The following is a 19,395-nucleotide window of genomic DNA, read 5'->3' on the forward strand; positions in this document are numbered from 1 at the left end:
GCACTCACAGCCCAGAAAGCCAACCATATCCTGGGCTGCATCAAAAAGAGCATGGCCAGCAGGTCGCGAGAAGTGATTCTGCCCCACTACTCCACTCTGGTGAGACTCTACCTGGAGCACTGCATCCAGCTCTGGAGTCTTCAATGCAGGAAAGACATGGACCTGTTGGAACGGGTCCAGAGAAGGGCCACAAAATAGTCAGTGGGATGGAACACCTCTGCTATGAGGAAAGGTTGAGAGAGCCGCGGTTGTTCAGCCTGGAGAAGAGAAGGCTCCAGAGAGACCTTATTGCAGCCTTCCAGTACTTAAAGGGGGCCTAAAAGAATGATGGAGACTTTTTAGCAGGGTAAGTTGTGATAGGACGAGGTATAATGGTTTTAAGCTGAAGGAGGATAGATTTAGACTAGATATAAGGAAGAAATTTTTTACGCTGAGGGTGGTGAAACACTGGAACAAGTTGCCCAGAGAGGTGGTAGATGCCCCATCCCTGGAAACATCCAAGGTCAGGCTGGACAGGGCTCTGAGCAACCTGAGCTAGTTGAAGATGCCCCTGCTCATTGCAGGCTGTTGGACTAGATGACCTTTTAGGGTCCCTTTCAACACAAACCATACTACGATTCTAGGATCCTATGTGCTTTTCATGTAGGATCCCACAAGGGATTCAGAACACTAGACAAAATATGTTCCTTATTTTTCTAGACATGCAAGCACATTTGCTCGCTCTTTATGGTATCCCCTAACAAACAACGGTAGTGCAAAATTTATATGGGTAAGAGTACAGAAAGTACTAAAGTATGGAAAAAAGTCTCTTTTGATATTAGAAATATGATACCTCTTAAAGCCCATAGCAATCAGTGTTACTATGACAAATCTCATTTCAACTGCATTGATGTCCTCAACTTACGGTCCTAAAAGCTAAAACTGTTGTATCTTGGATACTCAGCACTTTTAGAGCACTTCGAGCGCTGGTAAATAGCTAGGGAAGAAAAGTGGGATTCTCAGAAATTTAGATATGCTTCTAATTATCTCATTCTGTGTTTTCTGTAACTGACAGTTAAAACACTGAGTACCTTTTCAATAAGGAAAATCTTACAATATCATCATTGTTCCTATGAGGTTTTAAAGATTTTCTGGTCCTTTCCAAATACTTGCTGTTACCTACGCTATTGATAACGGGAAAGAATAACACAACTGGACTAGCCCGTCACTTTGCAAGTGAATTTTCTTCAAGAGTTCAGAGGCAGCTTAAGCACATAAGATCTAAATGAGGGTCTTTGAAAATATTCAAAGCACATAAGATCTAAATGAGGGTCTTTGAAAATATTCAGAATATAATGTTAGCACATGAAAATCTCCAGCTAACAGAGATATGGTTCATCATTACTGCAAACTTCCTTCTGTCTGCGTTCCTGTCCTGAACATGTCTGCATGGATGACGCTTTGACTCTACTGTTTCTACACCCACATGTATGTAACAGACTTCTCTGGCTTCATTTTCACGGTACACCTAAGTGCCAACAGTAAGTCACTGCATGAAGAACACGATGCTTAGCCACCTCCCTCTCCACCGGGACACACTCAGTTTGAGGGTACAGGACGCAAGATGCGCTGAGCTGACAGCAAGCTCTGCAAGGGCTTTGCCTGGCCACCCATGACCAGCAGCTGCGTTGCCAGGACACAGAAGTCCTTGCCTCAGAGAGAGCACAAACCAAAGGCACTTTCTAACAAACATTGTTTCTTTTAAAAAGAACTTAAGTTTTAAAACTTCTCTAAAATTTGGTTGAAATCAGACAACAGGTTCCGAAGCTATAAAAGGGAGAAACAGGTATGTATGATCAGGTAGGCCTCATTTCTTCAAGAAACCAGGGAGGGAAAAAAAATCTCATATATAAACTGTTATATGTTAAAATGAGAGTCACAAAGCACTTCTTCCTGCCCAGCATTCTGCATCTGTTCCCTTGATTAATACCCAGTAAAAAACCTGTGAATATATGAAAAGCAAGTGGCATTTCAGGAAAGCAGTGAACTTAAACTCACAGTCACAAGTATGCTTACTTGTATTTTCCAAGTATCAAAATTTTTATTAAAAGTACTGCATAAGGAGATGAACAATTGTTTTTTTAATGGGGGCAGAGGGGACGACTACAGAAATGAAACATTTCAGCAAAGGATGCAAAGAGAAAAACTGAAAATCTTGCCATTATTTGTTCTCCTTAGTGATTTTTTTTGTTTGTTTTATACAGATGTCACTACCTGCCTGATAAGATCTTTTCTCAGTGCAGGTTCTAAATGTAGATCCTGATATACTGCATGTATTCTGTTTCAGGAAGTAGATTAATTTTACCTCTCATAATTATTTTTTTTTAATATTGTATAATACTGAAACAATGACCTGAGTATCCAGTCTTATTGTAGGACTGCATGAACTGATGATTCAAAAATGTACATTATGCAAAAACCTCTTAAAACTTCTATTCATATTCACTGTGCAGGGGATAAGCAATGCTCTAAATCATCATCTCTAAAATCCTTCTTCTACTTCATGGAACAAGCGAGTGAGCCTCTAGCTGGTACAGTCCCTACCTTATTATGACTTAATCTCTGATACCTCTTTGGTTGCCATAAATAGTCATATATTAGCTCAGCTGCAGCTCAGCATGCATACCTTTTTGTGACTGTGGTATTCCCAGTAGCAGTTACTTCACCACAAGCCACATCTACTTGCAAAATGCAATCCTACGGAAAGAAATATGATTAGGCTGTGAGGATTATACAGCATATAGAGATTCCACTCTTGCTAAAGATACTGTACAGCATATAGTTTACCAGCTATGCTGCAGTAATTTAAGCATCACAGCATTTAAAACTCAAAAATGCTTATTATATAGATGGCCAACATAGCCCCTTAATGTCTTTTTATCCAGCTATAACGTCCTAACAAATAAAAATGGTCTAGTATCCCAGACTAATCCCATCATTAAAATCTGCCTAATTTTCAAGGGATAATTTCAGTATTTGTTGGTTGGACATTTCAAATCCTGTTGGATTAGAAAGGGAAAAAAAGCCCATCAGTCTTTAACCACTCTCCTTCTCTGGGCAGTTCCTAGGATTATTATACTTTCACAAGACAGGTCCGTCTGGTGATACTCCAGGGGGGAGAGACCACTTTCTATGGCAATTATTCAAAGGGCTTGGAAATTCTCAGGGGGAACTGCACAGTTACTGCTGTACTTTTACCCTGAAAGCATTCCAAGGACACTTAAGATCAAAATCCTAAACAGCAACAGGGTGTCTCCATTTCAAGATCTCTGTGTTAAAGTACAGTTAAGAAAACTACTCTCTAGCAACATTAGAGACAACCAGCAAGAAATGTGGAAGAGCTGAAAGCACATGAAAAAATAAATGCGTGTAGACCTGAGTAACAGGTCTTGGCCTGTACATGAAAATATGCTTATCGGTATGACTCTACTCGAGAATTCAAGGAATTTATTTCCCACTCTTCTCCCAGGTGTAAATTTCTCCATACCTCAATACTCTAAGTTCAAGATGGGGAAAACAAAATTTCACAAATGGTCTAAGATGCATAAAAACCTTAGACTTTGACATGTTAAGATGATTTTTAATTGGTCAATATTTAGTCAATATCAGAATTAACAACTAAAATTCAGATTCACCGGACCAAACTTTCCCCTTAAAATAGCAGTCAAAAACACAGGTAACCTCCTATTTTTAATATGTCTCAAGTATTTAGTTGTAAACTAAATGAAAATAACACTGTAATTAATCATTTAATAACTAAAATCTACTTACTTCCCTGAAGGCATTACTTGCCTACCAAGAATATAGCTGGATATAAATACAAACTAAACTAACTTTTGAAACATTTCTTCCCTAGCATCCAGACACGCATATCACTGGTGTATATGAGCCTCTGTGCTCGATGCTTCTACTGTAACCAGAAAGGCAATTTCAGCTTGAAGGTCCGTCCAGTTCTGAATCTGCAAGGTATATTACAAATGAGCTGTATTTTTTCCCAGTTTAAAGGAAGTTAAACTCTGAAAACTTTATATTCTTGTGAATAACAGGGTATATTGACATCACCAGAAAAAAGTCACTCTTTAAAAAATGATGGTTTAAGAACTCATTATTTAAAATCTGTTCCAATAAATTTGTAAAGAAAAATAAACCCAGTAATAATATGGAATAAGACACATGAAAGGAATGCAACATAAAACGTTATGACATAAAATGGAGTACCTTTTTTCTTAAAATGTTCTAAAGATCATGTGATTGATCAACTAGGCATAGAACTGACCTTAGAATTTCACCAAGTAACTATTATGTCAAGCCTAACAACTTGTGAAGACGCACAACCTTGCTGTTAGAGTTACATCCATATGACTAACCTAAGTAACTGATTTAATCCTTAGCTACTGACAGTGTTAAAAACGCATCTGTATTTCAGATCCAGTATCAAAGACCATTTGTTTGTGGCTGAAATTAAGAACTTGATAAGCACTATACAAAAATCCTGAAAGCAGACGCTACATTTCATTGCAGATGTAAAGAGTTACAGTCATCTCTTCTCATCTCAGTAAGAATTACCTGTTTTCCTGAAGGGCACAAGCTGTCATCTGCCATATCAAATTAATCCAATTAAAATAGGGCAATAGGAAATAATAAAATCTAAACCAATTGCTTAAGACAATTGAAAATATGAAGCCATGCTACTTTAGAAAAAAAATGTAAACCTTCCACGTCTTTTTGTAAAATTACTGAGTAAAGTCATTCTGCAAAATTAAAGGTTGTGATATGACAAGACTAGAGATCCTCCTTTTGAGAGATTAACTAAGCTAAGTAAAGTGAAAAGAAACAGTTCCCTTCAGATAACTGAATTTGAGATTCAGGTATACTCAGTTGCACTATAGTTTTCCAGTGGTTGAATATCTTTAATATTCAGGGAATTATTTTAATCAGTTCTCAACAGAAAGAGGGTTACTGCCTAAATAAGGCAAAACACTAATTTTCATACAATGTTTCCATACTCATATTTAAAAATAGTAATAAATTCTCAAGCTAGGTTAGGAATATCAATTTAGCCAACTTTAAAAGTAGAGAAATAAACAGCTCGTCCTTTTGTTAATACTTTTACATGCTTATAATATAAATGGATAAAAATAGTTTCAAGTTTCCTAAGCAAAATTGTTCATTTCTTTTGCAGATATTGTGCCGGGTTCTATCCACTCCTTTGAAACTTTTTACTTTGTGCGCGCCATTTTGCTAATTCCATGGAGTGAGTCACACAGGGAAAATTACTCTGTTTATCAACAGCTACTGACCAGTAGCTTTTACTGGAATTATTCTTGTATTTTTTAATGGTTAAAATAAAAATGATCTTACTTAAATGATCTTACTTAAAAAATGATCTGCAACTATCAAAGAGTTAATCCAGTCATAAAAAAAATCAATCATTCCGTATTCCGTTAATGTTTCAGCAGACAAGACTGAATTAATATTCACATAAAAATTACCATTTAGCATAGTGTACAGCAAAACCTAACTATTTCTATTTTAATTAGATTGAACTATAATAAATTTTAAATTCTATTTGTTGATGAACTTTCTCAGTTTTGTAATCGTCAGCTTTCAACGTTTTTAGTGTTTCTTCTCTCCCCTACCTCTGCTCTTCTCTTTTCCCTTCCCACAAATACTATGTTGAAAATATCAAACAAACTAGTAAATCCTCATGTATAGACTCGAACAATTCTTTAGTTGTCTCCAAGTGTGCCAAATACGTGGATTTCAAGTAAACCTGATAATATCTTTTCCCACTAGGAGCCAAATTCCCATCCTAAAGTGAACCCATCTGTGAATTAAAGACCCTATCCACTTAACTCAGGCCAGAATGTTTAGAAGCAATGTAAGTATCCACAAATCTACTTACAAAATACTTCATATATGCAACAGCATAACTAATAAGTGATATTTAATCAACATGTTTGATTTTTTTTCTTCATTGTTAAACTATAGTTTAAGAGGTAGAGAGGCATAGGGTAATTTTTGCTGAGTCAAAGTGCAGGTATGGATTAACTCTTCCCAAAGAGAAGGTGGCTCTCTGTAAGCAGGTACGAGTGAAGAGACTGTAGAAGAACTGAACAGGTGATTTATGAGTAAAACAGGCTTCAACTTAATTTCTACTATTGTGACTTGAGTTTCCAAGAAGATCTAAATCGGGATTACATCCAGGGACAGCAAGGCTTTCTACACGATTGTAAGATCCTTCAAGAAATAACTTGACTATAACTTAGCCTGAAAAGAACTGGTTAAAAGATCTACTCTACTTCTGTTGAGACACCGTGGACAGAGGTATGAACAACAATTTTATTTACAGATCATACGCTGAGGACAGAAGAGCAAAAGGCAGGCCTTGGCAAGAGTCCACATTTCAAATATACAAAGGTTTAGTTTGAATCAATCACAGTAATACAAAGATTAGTACATTAGTGATCCGAAAACGCAGATTAAATGATCTCATTATTCTGTATCAGTAAATTAAAGTCCCAATGGGATACTCATCTGTCCAGGACACCCAAAGAGAACAACTACAGTTTACATTAGCTTGTAAGGTTAAATTATCTTGCCTGCACAGAAATTTTGCATGTAAAAGTGCCGTAATTATTGTGTGGAAGACTTCAGTGGTGAGGGATGTAATTTACATATATAGAAATATATAGCAGAAATATTTTCATGCTTTCACTGATATACAGCATGCTGAATGCTGGTTAGGTGCCATCAGGTAGATGTTAGAAATATAAAGGAAAAGGCAATAGATACCTTAAAATGAAACTCTCTGTATCATTCAGTATCTTACTACACTTATGCTAACTTGAGCAATAAACAATACCTGAAGGAAAGTAACACCTGTCACTGACCATAAGCAGACAGGGAATAAGGTGACCTTTCATACTTAGCAGTACTATGAACATCTACTGGACACAGAGGATTAAATTAAATTCTTTGGTCTTACAAAGATTCCTTCTTAGTTTAAGAAATCATGATTTTTTTTCCCCAGTTCAGGTTCAAATCCAGACTTCCAAAGGAAGAACGGAGATATTCCTCTGCACTTTTTATGCTGATCTCTTAAATATAAAATATCTAAAAACTAGTTAAATAGTGTGCTGAAAAGCAGTTCAGAAAGAAGCTTTTTTCTCTTCCCCCACTATAAAATACACAAAATTTTCTAGAACAAGCAAATAAGTAAATATCTGCATCAAACATTTCATCCTGGTTTGATTTAGAAGAGAAGAGTTATGCCATGAGAAGAGCGTAGCACTGGTCAGACTCAGTTCCCCATGGTACCTGAGTGAGCTGAGGTGACTCATCATGTCCTAAGAACAAAACAAAAAGTTTATTTTGTGCACTAGCATTGAGATCTTGATTTTCCATCAGTTTTCTTCACAGAAAGAAACTCTTCGCATACTGTTCTATTCTCACAAAATGGAAGAACCTGCATAACGATGGAAAGCCAAACCATTTTTGGCTGGCTGAAAACCATGGGGGGGTCTACAAAATGTACAAATAAACAATTTAGGATCGTTAGCTTAGAATACTAGCAAAAACAGAAGACAGAAGCTTATTACCAATTGCATTCATTCAGGGATTTACTAAGGTGCTTTTCAAAAAGCTAGTTAGTCATCAAATTAATCTGAAGCAAAGGATAACGTGTATAACTATGCATCCACATCATTTTGCGTTATATGTAGTATATAAAACAATAATGATCAAATCAAGTAAATAAAGTGGGATTAAAATGGAACCAAGAACACATAATTTTCTTTACTCACTTCCTTGGTAAGCGAATTAAATTTGATTCAATCTCAATAGGCCAAAAGCTGGCAGAAAAGGATGGACAGTCATAGGCTACATTTTTGATTCTGAAAAGTTAGGGTATTCACCTGTAGATTAATTTCAAATCTTTACCAGTTTAAAGACAGCTATTCTCTAACACAGGTTTTTCACTTCTGTTTTTCCTATGGTAAAGCTAAAAAGCGTGTGTAATATTTGTTTATGCAATTAGGCAAGCCAAAATTGAATACAGTGTTTATCTTTATTTGGTTTGGCATCAAAAAGGCAGATAAAATGTAATGGAAAGGAAAGCTAGGTTATATAATCCAGCAGTAAATGTTTCTAAAATTGCTTTCAGTGTGAATGGCAGTAAGCTGCGTATTGTTAATACAAAATTATTTTGCATAGTGTGTAACGTGTTAAGTAGTTATAAAATCACACTCCTCCTCCTACTATGATCATAAATGTTTCTCACTATTGCCAGGACTATCTTTATCCTCACCTGGGATATCACTTTGCCCAATCACTGCACCCATTTAATCACATGTATTAGCTTATCTACAGTCCAAACTGTTAGAAACATCCTCAGACAAAATACCTGTCTTGCCTACTCCAATCTCAGTTTCGTATGCCCTTTAGAGTCCATTCATTCTGATATAGTTGTGCTCCCATTTGTACTGCCTGGGAACATACGTATTTTCTAGCTGCTTTTTGCCAGTAGTCAGTTCTCAGGGCCATCACTTTTTGGCTGTTCTTTCCCTAAACCCACATAGAGGACCAAGCAAGGAAAACACATCCACCACCTTGACTGGTTACACACCATCAAAATCCTGGACATTTGAAACAATAAATTATATTTCAGAAGGCTCCATTTTTTATCCCCCCGCTCCCCCCCCACCCCGACCTCCCCTCCAAATCCTCCTCAACATATTCCATATGAGACAAGCAGGAACTAGCACATGAAGGCATAGTACATGTCTCCAAGGTACAGAAAATACATTTAAAAAGCAACATCTCTAAGGTACACGAGATTATTAGTCCTACTTCTGAAATACTTGGTTCTGTATGCATACAAAGGTTACAAATATCACGATGTATATGATGCTGGCCACAAAACACTGTTGATGTGTTGCATTCAGCATTGGGGAAACATTATTAAAAATGATCAACTAATATTTATATTAAGCAAACACAAAACTAATTGGGTCCCATGAAAGATATCCTTTCCTTTATCTTCATTATCAACCTTTAACAGACATCTGAAAGTAGCACAAGGGGACGTTATATACATATAGAAGACTTTTCTTTATGCCAATTCCTATTCACAACAGAAAAGGTTGGCATACCTTATAGACAATGCATAGATTTGTGAAGGTTCAGGATCAAAAGAAAAGGTATGACTGACAACTTAAAACCCTGGCACCCATAAATGCTCCTTACAGACCTACTGTAGCATGAATAAGCAAATTTGCCAGTCCTCTGGGAGCTGAGATGAACAACAGTATGCTAAAAACATTTCCATTCTAAATTAAGGTCTATGATTCGGTAAGCACAAACGTAGGCATGGTATAGTTTGCATTCAGTTAAAATAGTAAACAAGGAACGTGTCATTATCTTCCTGTATCTCCCCAGCAAACGCTTCTGCCAGTCTTTCCCAGGCAATGGGTGCAGGTTCTGTGGCAGACAGCAAGGGGCTGGCAAGGAGTACACAGGGAAACCAGGCAACTACCTTTTAGAGAAGATACTTAAATAAAAACCAGTTGGTTTGTTCCAAACCCCTTTCAGCAGACTTCAGGGTTCGTGTCTGAAAGCCACTCAGTCAGAAGATGAACCCTGGGGGTAAAAAACACGCTTAAAACAATTTCTCTAAGTTATTGAAAACAGAAGTAGGCCAAATTCTTAGGAGACAATGGAAGCGTTCTTCCTATTAGGTGTGGACTGCAGTACCCTTTCCAACACACTTTGCTGAATAAGCTGCCAAAACCAGAAGATGAAATACATTCAAGACCCCATTATTCATTTTTCAGGTGATCTGGTTTGAAGTCGGCTCTACAGGGATTTTCTGCAGATTAACGAGGTCTCAGGGAAAGGTGGAATGAAAGGCGATTTTAATACCCCAGCAGATGAGTCCGGAGGCGAGCCGGCCCACTAATTGCCTATTATCATGTCAGCGCCGAGCGCACGGGAGCCGGCAGCCGGCAGCACACCCCCACCCCGCCCCGCCCCGCCCCGCCGTGACGCGCTGCTCTGCGGCTGCCGCCATTGGCTGCGCGGGGAGCAGCCGGCGCCTCCGCCCGCTGACAGCGCGGTGACGCCAGCGGGCGCGGGTGCGGGCGGCGGCGGGGCCCGTGCGGGGCCCGCGGGGCGCCGCGCAACTTCGGGGGGCCCCGGGGAGAACGGGGCGCGGGGAACTCTCTGCTCGCGCATGTCCTCGGGAAAAGCCTTCTCCCTGCGTTTTCCCTGCGGGCGGCTGACGTACGATAAGGGCAGATCCGTCACACAAACACCCCGAGGGCAGTCCCCCAACTTGAATGCCATTTATTTACCCGTTTTAAATGAGCTTCCATAATAGGTTTGCTTCCGATATTTTGAGAGACTCAATATTCACCCAAAGAGCAAAAGTTTTCTGGGGAAGTACTGTTTTTGCCTTAGCTAATATTCATTAAGCACTAATCAAGACACGAATTCCAGCATCAGGGTCAAGACATGACGCAACAACCACTGGTAGAATTTATAAGCTAGTTAACTGCACTGTATTGCAAAGAAAGTTACAGAGAAAGATTCTTCAGTCAGCAAGAACTATAGATGCCTGTGGTTCAATGAGGAAACAGATGTTTTAATGGTGATAAAGGGATTTTAATGCTGTATGATTGTCTTCCAAACAGCGACATTCGAGACCCTACCATACAAATGCATTTATTACAGATTACTGAATTATCATATGAATGAACATTTTTTCCTGTTTTCAGGTCACTTGAATACATATAAATAAATAAGTTCCAGGACAAACAACACAATATTGTAGGGGGGGAAACATGTCTTCATCATTTCCTTCAAGTCAGGCTAAAAAAGAAATGGGAAGCAGTGCTCCTTTGATAAGGAAGAAAATACATGTTTCCCTGCTCAAAAGGCTTTTGCCATGTAAGAAAATATGACCCTAACAACACAATTTTTGTGACTTGCCTGTTTTATAAAGGCGAAGGAGGGCCAAACTCACATTACTTCATCACTACTATCTCTGTAAGATTTTAATTTTCCTCATAGCCCGGTTAGTCCTCATTTGACATTAATAGAGGGAAAAACATAGCATCTGGTAGTTGACACAGTATTTTGCAAACAAGCATTTTGAGTTTAACAATCTGTAATGTGTATTGATTACTCACCATATCCATGAATGCCTCCTAAAGGGGAAATTATTCACATGCATCATGTTCACAGATCTTCCAGCATTAGTGTTTTCCTTGTCAGGCAGATTTATCTGTTATGGTATTCATAGATGCATTCCAGAACAACTGCATGAGCAGTTAACAGCAGGGATTATTGCAAGAATTACTGTAATCCACAAAAATAAAAATTCCCAGTATCCGAAGAAAGACTTCTCACAGGGTTTTCTAGGTACAGGTCCATCCATTTATTCATCACTTGCTACTTAAAAAAACATTACACTAATCAGTGTACAGAAACTGTTATGACAACGCCAACAGTTTGACTTGATAAAAATCCAAGTGCTTTGTCTGTGAATTAAAGCATCTTCATATGCAGCATTTTGGACAGTTGGAAAAGGTTAGTCAAAAGATAGTTTCTTGTCATCCATGCCAGATCAGTGGTTAGAGGGAGATGGGTAACTTCAGATTGCTTTGCCATGTTCAGAAATGAATATTGCTTTTTCTTCTTTCTTAGACACATATTCATCAGTGATCACTTTAATGCAGTTTTCCTTTCTTACAAGCCCAGGGAGCAGGATGATGTTTAATAGCCATGTACAACAAACGCAAACTTCTTTCTGAATTTGATACTGTGGGTTTATTTCTTCAACTAAGAAAGGAAGAAGGAAGTATGCTTTTTCCGCTCCATAGGACAGGACTGCAGTTAGATACCATCATGAGACACGATCATATCATAACCAAATTCATTTTTGCTGTCTAACCCCATAATAAGGCTGCCCTGCTCCCTTTATGTAAAATGACTAAGCTATCGACTCTTTCACTGCACAACCTAGTTCTATTTTGATGTTATACTGTATATAAAACCACGTGCATCAATCTGTACGTTGCAAAATGAAAGCAAAGCTTTAAGTCCAGTGTTACCTAAGCATTCTTTCTCTGCTGTCCTTTTTTCCCAGTTCAGCTCCCAGCGAGTAGTTATCACTCCTGACGCGCTGGTAAATATCCTCGGGAAGATTCTTCAGCCCAAGCTAAAGAGACGGCGTCTATTTTCAAGCCACGCAGGCAACAGGCTCTTGCTCCTTTTTGCCTGACAAGAATTTCCAGCCTGCCCCGGGGGCTGCTTGTGTCCTCGCCCGGCAGCACCTCCGGACACTTGCGGACTGGGTGGCACTTACTCTGCAGCAGCAGCAGTAGGAGCAGCAGCGGCAGCAGCAGCAGCAGCAGCAGCGGCGGCGGGCTGGGCTGGGCTGCGGTGAGGGCTCTGCCCGGCGGAGGCTGCGCTGCCGTCAAGGGGGCCCTCTAGGTGGGTTCTCCTGACACAGCGCATCCTGCCCGCCCGCTCCCACCGGCTGGCGGAGGGAAGAACGGGGCAGGGGGGAAGAGCAAAGCCGGATGGCCTTCCCTAGCACCACCTAGGATTGCTCTCGGGTGGCTGAAAGCAAAGAAAATTTTGCACACAAGTGCAAAATCTGTGGGAGAGATTCAGGTAGGGAACAGAGTTCGCTGTGTTGATCTCTACTGAGATTTAAAAATTTCTAGACAAGCTTGTATACTTCAGCCTGCCCAGACCGTATATCGTTTACTTGCCATTCTTTTGAAATAGTTTACACTGCACTAAGACTTTTTCAAACTTCAAATGACCCCTTGCCTTTTTCGACAGGAAATCCTGCAGTATGGAAGCCAGCTGCAACTTCAATGACATTAAAACATGTGATAAGACTGTGTATTTGATTAGGGTGTGGGTGGACTTGGGAGTAACACGATAAGATACTGCACTGCACATTTTTATAGATCCTATTTCCTTAAGCTCAGTTCTTTTGCTGTCACAGCTCTATTCTACAATACCCCAAATGAGCCCTAGTACAGTTGATGCCATTCTGGAGGAAGAATAAAATATGAAACTACCTGAATGTCACAATATGTTGACAGTGAAAGAGTATTTCTTTTAATTCAGTAGTAAAAAGGGAGCCTGTATTGCTGCACATATTTGTATATTGCTGTACTTTGAAGACTTGGAGCACCAAAATACAACGGATTCCAAAATTTAAAGGGGCTCTACCATCATTTGTGTCCTACTACTTCTGCAGAAGGTTTGGTTTTATTTTTGCATTTAAATACAACCATGATAGAAAGCAGATACTGAGAGTTACAAATAGTGAGAATGAAAATTATTTTTTTTCACTAAGAACTTGCAAAACAAAGTATATAATTGTGTTCAATAAAGAGAAATATTCAGTATAACTTTTAAAAGGATCAGGTAAGCTGTTACAACTGTTATGTGCATGCTTTATGTAAAAAGCACTGCTCCTCCCCCTCCCCATTACTTTGGGAATTTATACCAGAGACGTTTGAAAATAATAAACAATAAACTTTGAAAACTGCAAGGTTGTGTGATTAATCTGAATGTGAAAACCATTCCATCTAACTCATCCAGTTGTCTATCGCTTTCTCTAGGGTAGATCCACTTATTATGAAATATTAACAATGCCAAATGCTACACAAATCTGCACAATCATTATTATTTCATATTGCACTTACCTAACTGCATCCTTGCCCGATCATCCATGGGCACTGACATTTTCAACAACAGATTTACTTAATGTCTTTTACTATCTTGAGAAAGAGCTTCTCAACAGTGACCTGGCACCTAACACATCTGAAATCCACTAACAAGACTATTCAGCATCTATATGCTAGTTTATCTGGTTTTGTCTAGCATTAAGTTCAGCACAAAGCATAGCACCCATTGACTCAACTAATTTTATTCAGAAGCAGAGTTGCAGAAGGAGAATGGGCCTGTATGAAGTTATTACATAGCATTACAAACCAGTTAAAGAACACACCAACAAAGTGGAATACACAATATATGCGCTTTCCAGAGCAGGGATAAATTAAAGCCAGAGACTTTAACCAGTAAAGAATTTTTGTTACATTTCCAGTATAGGTTGACTTGTGAAATTCTTCCAGTTCAAGCTCATAATAGTTTGCTAATCAGCTCATCTTGAAAAAAAAAAATGCAACAGCTAAAAATATTTAGTGATATTAACTTTAGTGGCATAATTTTTTTTGACCGGATAAGGATTTTGGTAAGTCAGTTCCAATTCAGGTTCAACCAAGTTCAATTAGTTCAAGCACAATTTCAGTTCAAGAAAAAACAAAGGGGGAAAGGGCAATTCAAAGCAGATTTTGCTTTGATTCCTTCATTCTGCTACAAGGACAGTGCTCTGACCATTAGAATTTAGGCCATAGGAAGGTCTAGCGCCTCTTCCCGATTCTAGATGCAGAATCTAGACTGGACATAAAGAAGCTGGAGGGAAAAAGACAGAGACACAAACAGGAGCCTGCAAGTGATAATAACTCTTCCCTGAGATGGAGGAGTCCCACGTTCCAGTCGCTTCTACAAGGTCTCCTTGAAAATTTTCCACTAAAATTAATTAGGTAATGGATAAGGTATGTTTGTAGCAGGAACCGGATTACCTGGAAGCACTTCTCACTTCCAAATATATAGTCACATTGAAGTATAAAGTGAAGATCTATCCTCTTTCTCTCTCTTACTCATCTTGGGAATCTTGCATTTCTGACTGCCCAATGAAACAACTTAACAGGGAGGAGTGAAAAGTATGTCCTATAAACCTTGTTTTTAATCATCTATTAACAGTGCAGAATTTCGAACACCTTTCCATTCTGTTCTTTGGGGGTAGGAGAACCAAAGAGAGGGTTATTTACATCTCTATTCCTTAATTTCCACATAGTCTTCCTCTCACAGCACTCAGCTTTTCAATTACTAATGACACCAGAATCTTCACTTCAGAATTGGCTACGGTACGTGTCTCTTAAACTGAAGTCCTACAGAGTATTTTCTTTGCCTCTTGTCATAATTGCAAATGCACTAGCAGACACCAGAGGAAGAGTTTACCTTGTGACATTTCTGGTCGTGATCATACAATAGTTTGGGTTGGAAAGGACCTTTAAAGGTCATCTAGTCCAGCCGCCCCTGCAATGAGTCTTCAACTAGATCAGGTTGCTCAGAGCCTCGTCGAACCTGGACTGTTTCCAGGGATGAGGCACCTACCACCTCTCTGGGCAACCTGTGCCAGTGCTTCACCACCCTCAGCGTAAAGAATTTCTTCCTTATATCTAGTCTGAATCTACCTTCTTGTAGTTTGAAGCCATTATCCCTCATTCTACGAGAACAGGCCCTGCTAAATGATGACAGCACTGAGAGAGGTAAGGACTGCTGTTCTACCAGTGTCAGATTTTTCATACAAAAATCAAAAAAACCAATTAAAATATATAATACAAACCATACAGGTCACAAGAACAAACTGCACCGGGGACACACAGAGCTACCATTTTTATGCTAAGAAGGTGCACAGATTTTCTAGAGATCAGTTTAACTTACTAAATCTTTTGATATTTACAAAAAGGAGCAAAAAAAAGTAATTGAATCAAATATTTTGGTAACAATACAATAACATACAGGGCAAAACATGTATCTTGGAAGGTAAAGCTGATGCTTAAAGAAATGCTGAAAAGCCAGCTCTTAATAACAGTACACAGAATTTCATCAGTGTTACTGCTAGAAATTGATAATGATTTGGTAGCTAGAAATTGATAATTGATAATGGTAGCTTTTTTTAAGATGCTATGCAAGATGAGCTGATGACAGCAACCCGTAAATTCTAGGCAAGTACCAACAAAAAACCTTATCAAACTTGGTAATTCTATAAAAAGTATCAACATGCCCTCCGAGAAATGAATGGTTCTGCAGCCTGAAATATTCTTTCAGTGACAAGGAGGGTTCATTGAGACCAAGCCTGTGGTATGTGATATAGGCTAATGCAAGGAACATGTTGCTAACATAAATGTTGTGCAGACAGGTAATTTCAGCCTTCAGCAAGAAGGCTGAAGTAAAAATTCTTTTAAAGGAAAAGGAAATAATCAAAACATGGCGGCTTTGCATGCATTTTTTTCAAAATCAGTAAAGAGATTACCCAAAACAGAAGGAAATAACTGAATAAAAATTAACAGTCACTTACATGTTAATATTGATTTATCTGCAATACTATGAAAATGTAATGCATGGGTGTGAAAATTACCCATACTTGGGATTAATTTTTATATTTTGTGTGTTAGGATCCCTTTATTATTTATAAATTCTACATGAAAACCATACAGATTAAAAAATCAACTTGATTAATGAAGTGGTAAGAAATGCATCCCAGTGCATACATTTAAAGAAAATCATCCAAGTGACAGTCTTTCGTCATACAACTTTTTAGGTCCACAGAAGTTATTGTCAATAATAATAGCATAAAAAGTAAAGCCATAAATTCATCTCATCAGAATCCTCAACAGAGTGAGCAGATAAGCCCGATAAGCTCCTTACCACATTTTAGACCACTTTGCTCACAGACAGGTGTTACATTAGTGTGCGTCAAGCCAAGTAACTTAGCTTTTTGTCCTCTCTGCTTCCTTTACCATCCACCCTGCATGGAAATTAGCTCACCATTGGACACCCTTCTGGAGTAAGCAAACTACTCCTTCAGAGAGGAAAAGCTATGCAACTTTAGAAGCACTTTGCTACAAGCTGTCCAGATAACAGTAGGTCTATTTGTCTCTGTTCTTCCTATACAGTCCTGATGCATCCCTACAGGCCTCCCACCCTCAGACATCTTCATGACAAATCATAAGGCAAGCAACATGCATTCTGGTGTCATGCTATAGAAACGCCATTCCAGTGGGCTCTGACAGAGCCTCACATGATTTCAGGCACTTTGAACTGAAAAATGACAGAGAAAAATTGTTTCTCTGTAACCAGAGGAGGTCTAAATGAGTGCCGTGCAGCGTGGATATAACCCATTCCACATAACTTGCCCTCAGGGCTTTGGAGTTTAGAGCCATAATTATTTCATTGAAATTAATACTAAAAGAAAAAACTTCAAAAACCATATAGGTCACTTCTGAACAACAATCGTGAATTAGGTGATGTTGCTAAGAGCTTGTGGCTATCCCTCAGGAAGAAAAAGACCTTATTTATCAAGTATATTTTTGTTCTGAAAAAGATATGCTGAACTCTAAATGTAATTTGAGCAGAACATTCTCCATCCAAGCCCCAGCCCTTTTTGAAGTCCAAAGAATCTTCAGGTCAAGAACTTTGAAAAGTTAATATTTCATGCGTCTTCTATTAACTTCTTAGTTTGTTCTGTCTCACTCTTTTTTCCCCTTCAATTAGAGCAAGAACTGGTTTCAGGTAATCTTGTTCTAAAATGTAAAATCTACTCAGTTGTATCAAAAATAATTATTGTTTCTCATCTCACTTGGTAAACATCAGTTTTCCCGTGCCATTTATTTCTTATAGTTGACATAAAAAGATCCTTAAAGTTATAGAGTTAAACTGGAAGAGATGGAGTGGTGTGGAAAGGAATGCCAGTACATCTCAGGGAGATTAAACTCCCTTTTTGTCTCATTTGGAGACCTGCTCTCCTTGACTCTACCGATTGGTGATGCCTGAAGAAAAATAACTGTCCTGCATAGCAACATATCTCTCTAGATTAGGCAGCACTGGTTATGCTCAGAGACTCATCTCTTCCCTATTGCATCAGATAAGATTCAGATGTCTTAAAGATCATTCCACAAACGTAAACAGAAATTTTACATGTATGCAAAATAAATGTAAATAGGAACTGCAGATCATTGTTCTCTCTTTTCCCATTTGACCCCTTTCCCTGGCCACTTTTTGATCCACAAATCTTCTTTTTTCTTAAGAAAAAGGGAAGTAGAAAAAACTCATATTTATCAAGTCATTTCGCATCCTATGTCCTAGCTATCTAATTTATGGTTAGCAGCAGAGCTTGAGCTCTCTGTAAGGAGTAGTGTTATTCAAGACATTGCTATGGAATATGTGTCTGACACTGCATTAGCAGTTTGCATGTATACCTGCTGTGAAACAGGAAGTGATTTCAGCTAACCACAAATTCTAAAATTTTACCTCAGTGAAAATACTACGTATGACTGAAATTCCCAGAAACAGTTTGGCTGAAGTTGTTTAAGACAACAAATTATCTGTTTTCACAACTGTAAAACTGAAACATTGAGAAAAAGATGACAGTTTTTTATTTATACAGTGGTAACAAACTGAAGTCAGATTAAATACGCTTCCAGTGTATAGTCATGACGTGCAATATTATGGAGATTATTGTGTATTATTTTTAGTCATACTCTGTTTCAAATAGAACATAGTTCAGAGTATTGAATCTTAAATGACAAGGTAGAATGACATTTTACTCATTCACACTTCAAAAAAACCAGAGAAATTCAATCTATTCCAGTAAATATTAGTTACTGTAGCAAGATACAATATTATATTCATTCTGGAAGAAGAAGCTTAAAGTGAAACAAAGCATAAGATTTAAGATAATTCTATTTATGTAAGTACTTTGTCTTCCATTTAATAAGTGAGGCTAAAATAGGGATTATTAATTTTGTGCACAACTTATCTGATAAAAATGGTTTCTACCTTCAGTTCTTTTTTCCCAAACCTGGGTACAGTAAGAATGTTGTGAAGATGGCATGTAAGCCTACAAGATGGAGTTAACAGAATACTGTTTTCTAGCAGCCCATACTTCTGCTAATTGAAAAAAAGAGACTGATGACTTCTGGGAAGACTTCTATTCTTTCCTTTACAAAATGATGTTGACTTGAGTATTCAAAAAGTAGCTGAGAGTCTTACATGAGAAAACACATGAGAACAAAAAGAAGACATGGAGTGAAAACACATGAGAAAAAAACTAAAGAATATCAACATGAAAAGATTCACAAGAAAGGCATAAGGATTCACTAGGAATAACTTTTTAATCATGAAGTATGCGTTTACTATGTACACTGGAAACTCAAGCTATACTCCATTGATATCAGCTTTACCTTCTCCACGGGGCTGTGGAGAAAAGGTAGCCTATAACATGTCTGGAGTTTTGCCATGCATCAAAAACCCACCCTTTTCCACCACTCCCCTTACATCTGCTATTGCTTTCGTTTCATTTGCTACTGATTTGCATATTAGCCTGGTGAAGATGGCTTCTGTGTATACTGCCAAACATTCTAAGTACTCTGAACACAACAATATTTTGTAAAAGGAATGGTAGCTACCTGAATTGAACAATGT

At 38.3% G+C, this 19,395-nt stretch overlaps 1 protein-coding gene across 5 annotated transcripts in view; it reads right to left on the reverse strand.

Moving 5' to 3' along the window:
• Window positions 1-19,395, reverse strand: part of PDE4D (phosphodiesterase 4D) — a 520,925-nt gene that overhangs the window by 275,789 nt on the left and 225,741 nt on the right. The window contains exon 1 of one of the 5 annotated variants that reach the window (XM_074569485.1): window positions 11,229-12,459. The exons of the other annotated variants lie outside the window; for them this stretch is intronic. Coding sequence (XP_074425586.1) covers window positions 11,229-11,275 — 47 coding nt within the window. The 5' untranslated portion in view covers window positions 11,276-12,459. Of the gene's footprint in view, window positions 1-11,228; window positions 12,460-19,395 lie in introns of those variants that run through there. 5 annotated transcript variants of the gene reach the window in all.

The sequence above is a fragment of the Larus michahellis genome, chromosome Z (assembly GCF_964199755.1).
Source record: "Larus michahellis chromosome Z, bLarMic1.1, whole genome shotgun sequence".
NCBI lineage: Eukaryota > Metazoa > Chordata > Aves > Charadriiformes > Laridae > Larus > Larus michahellis.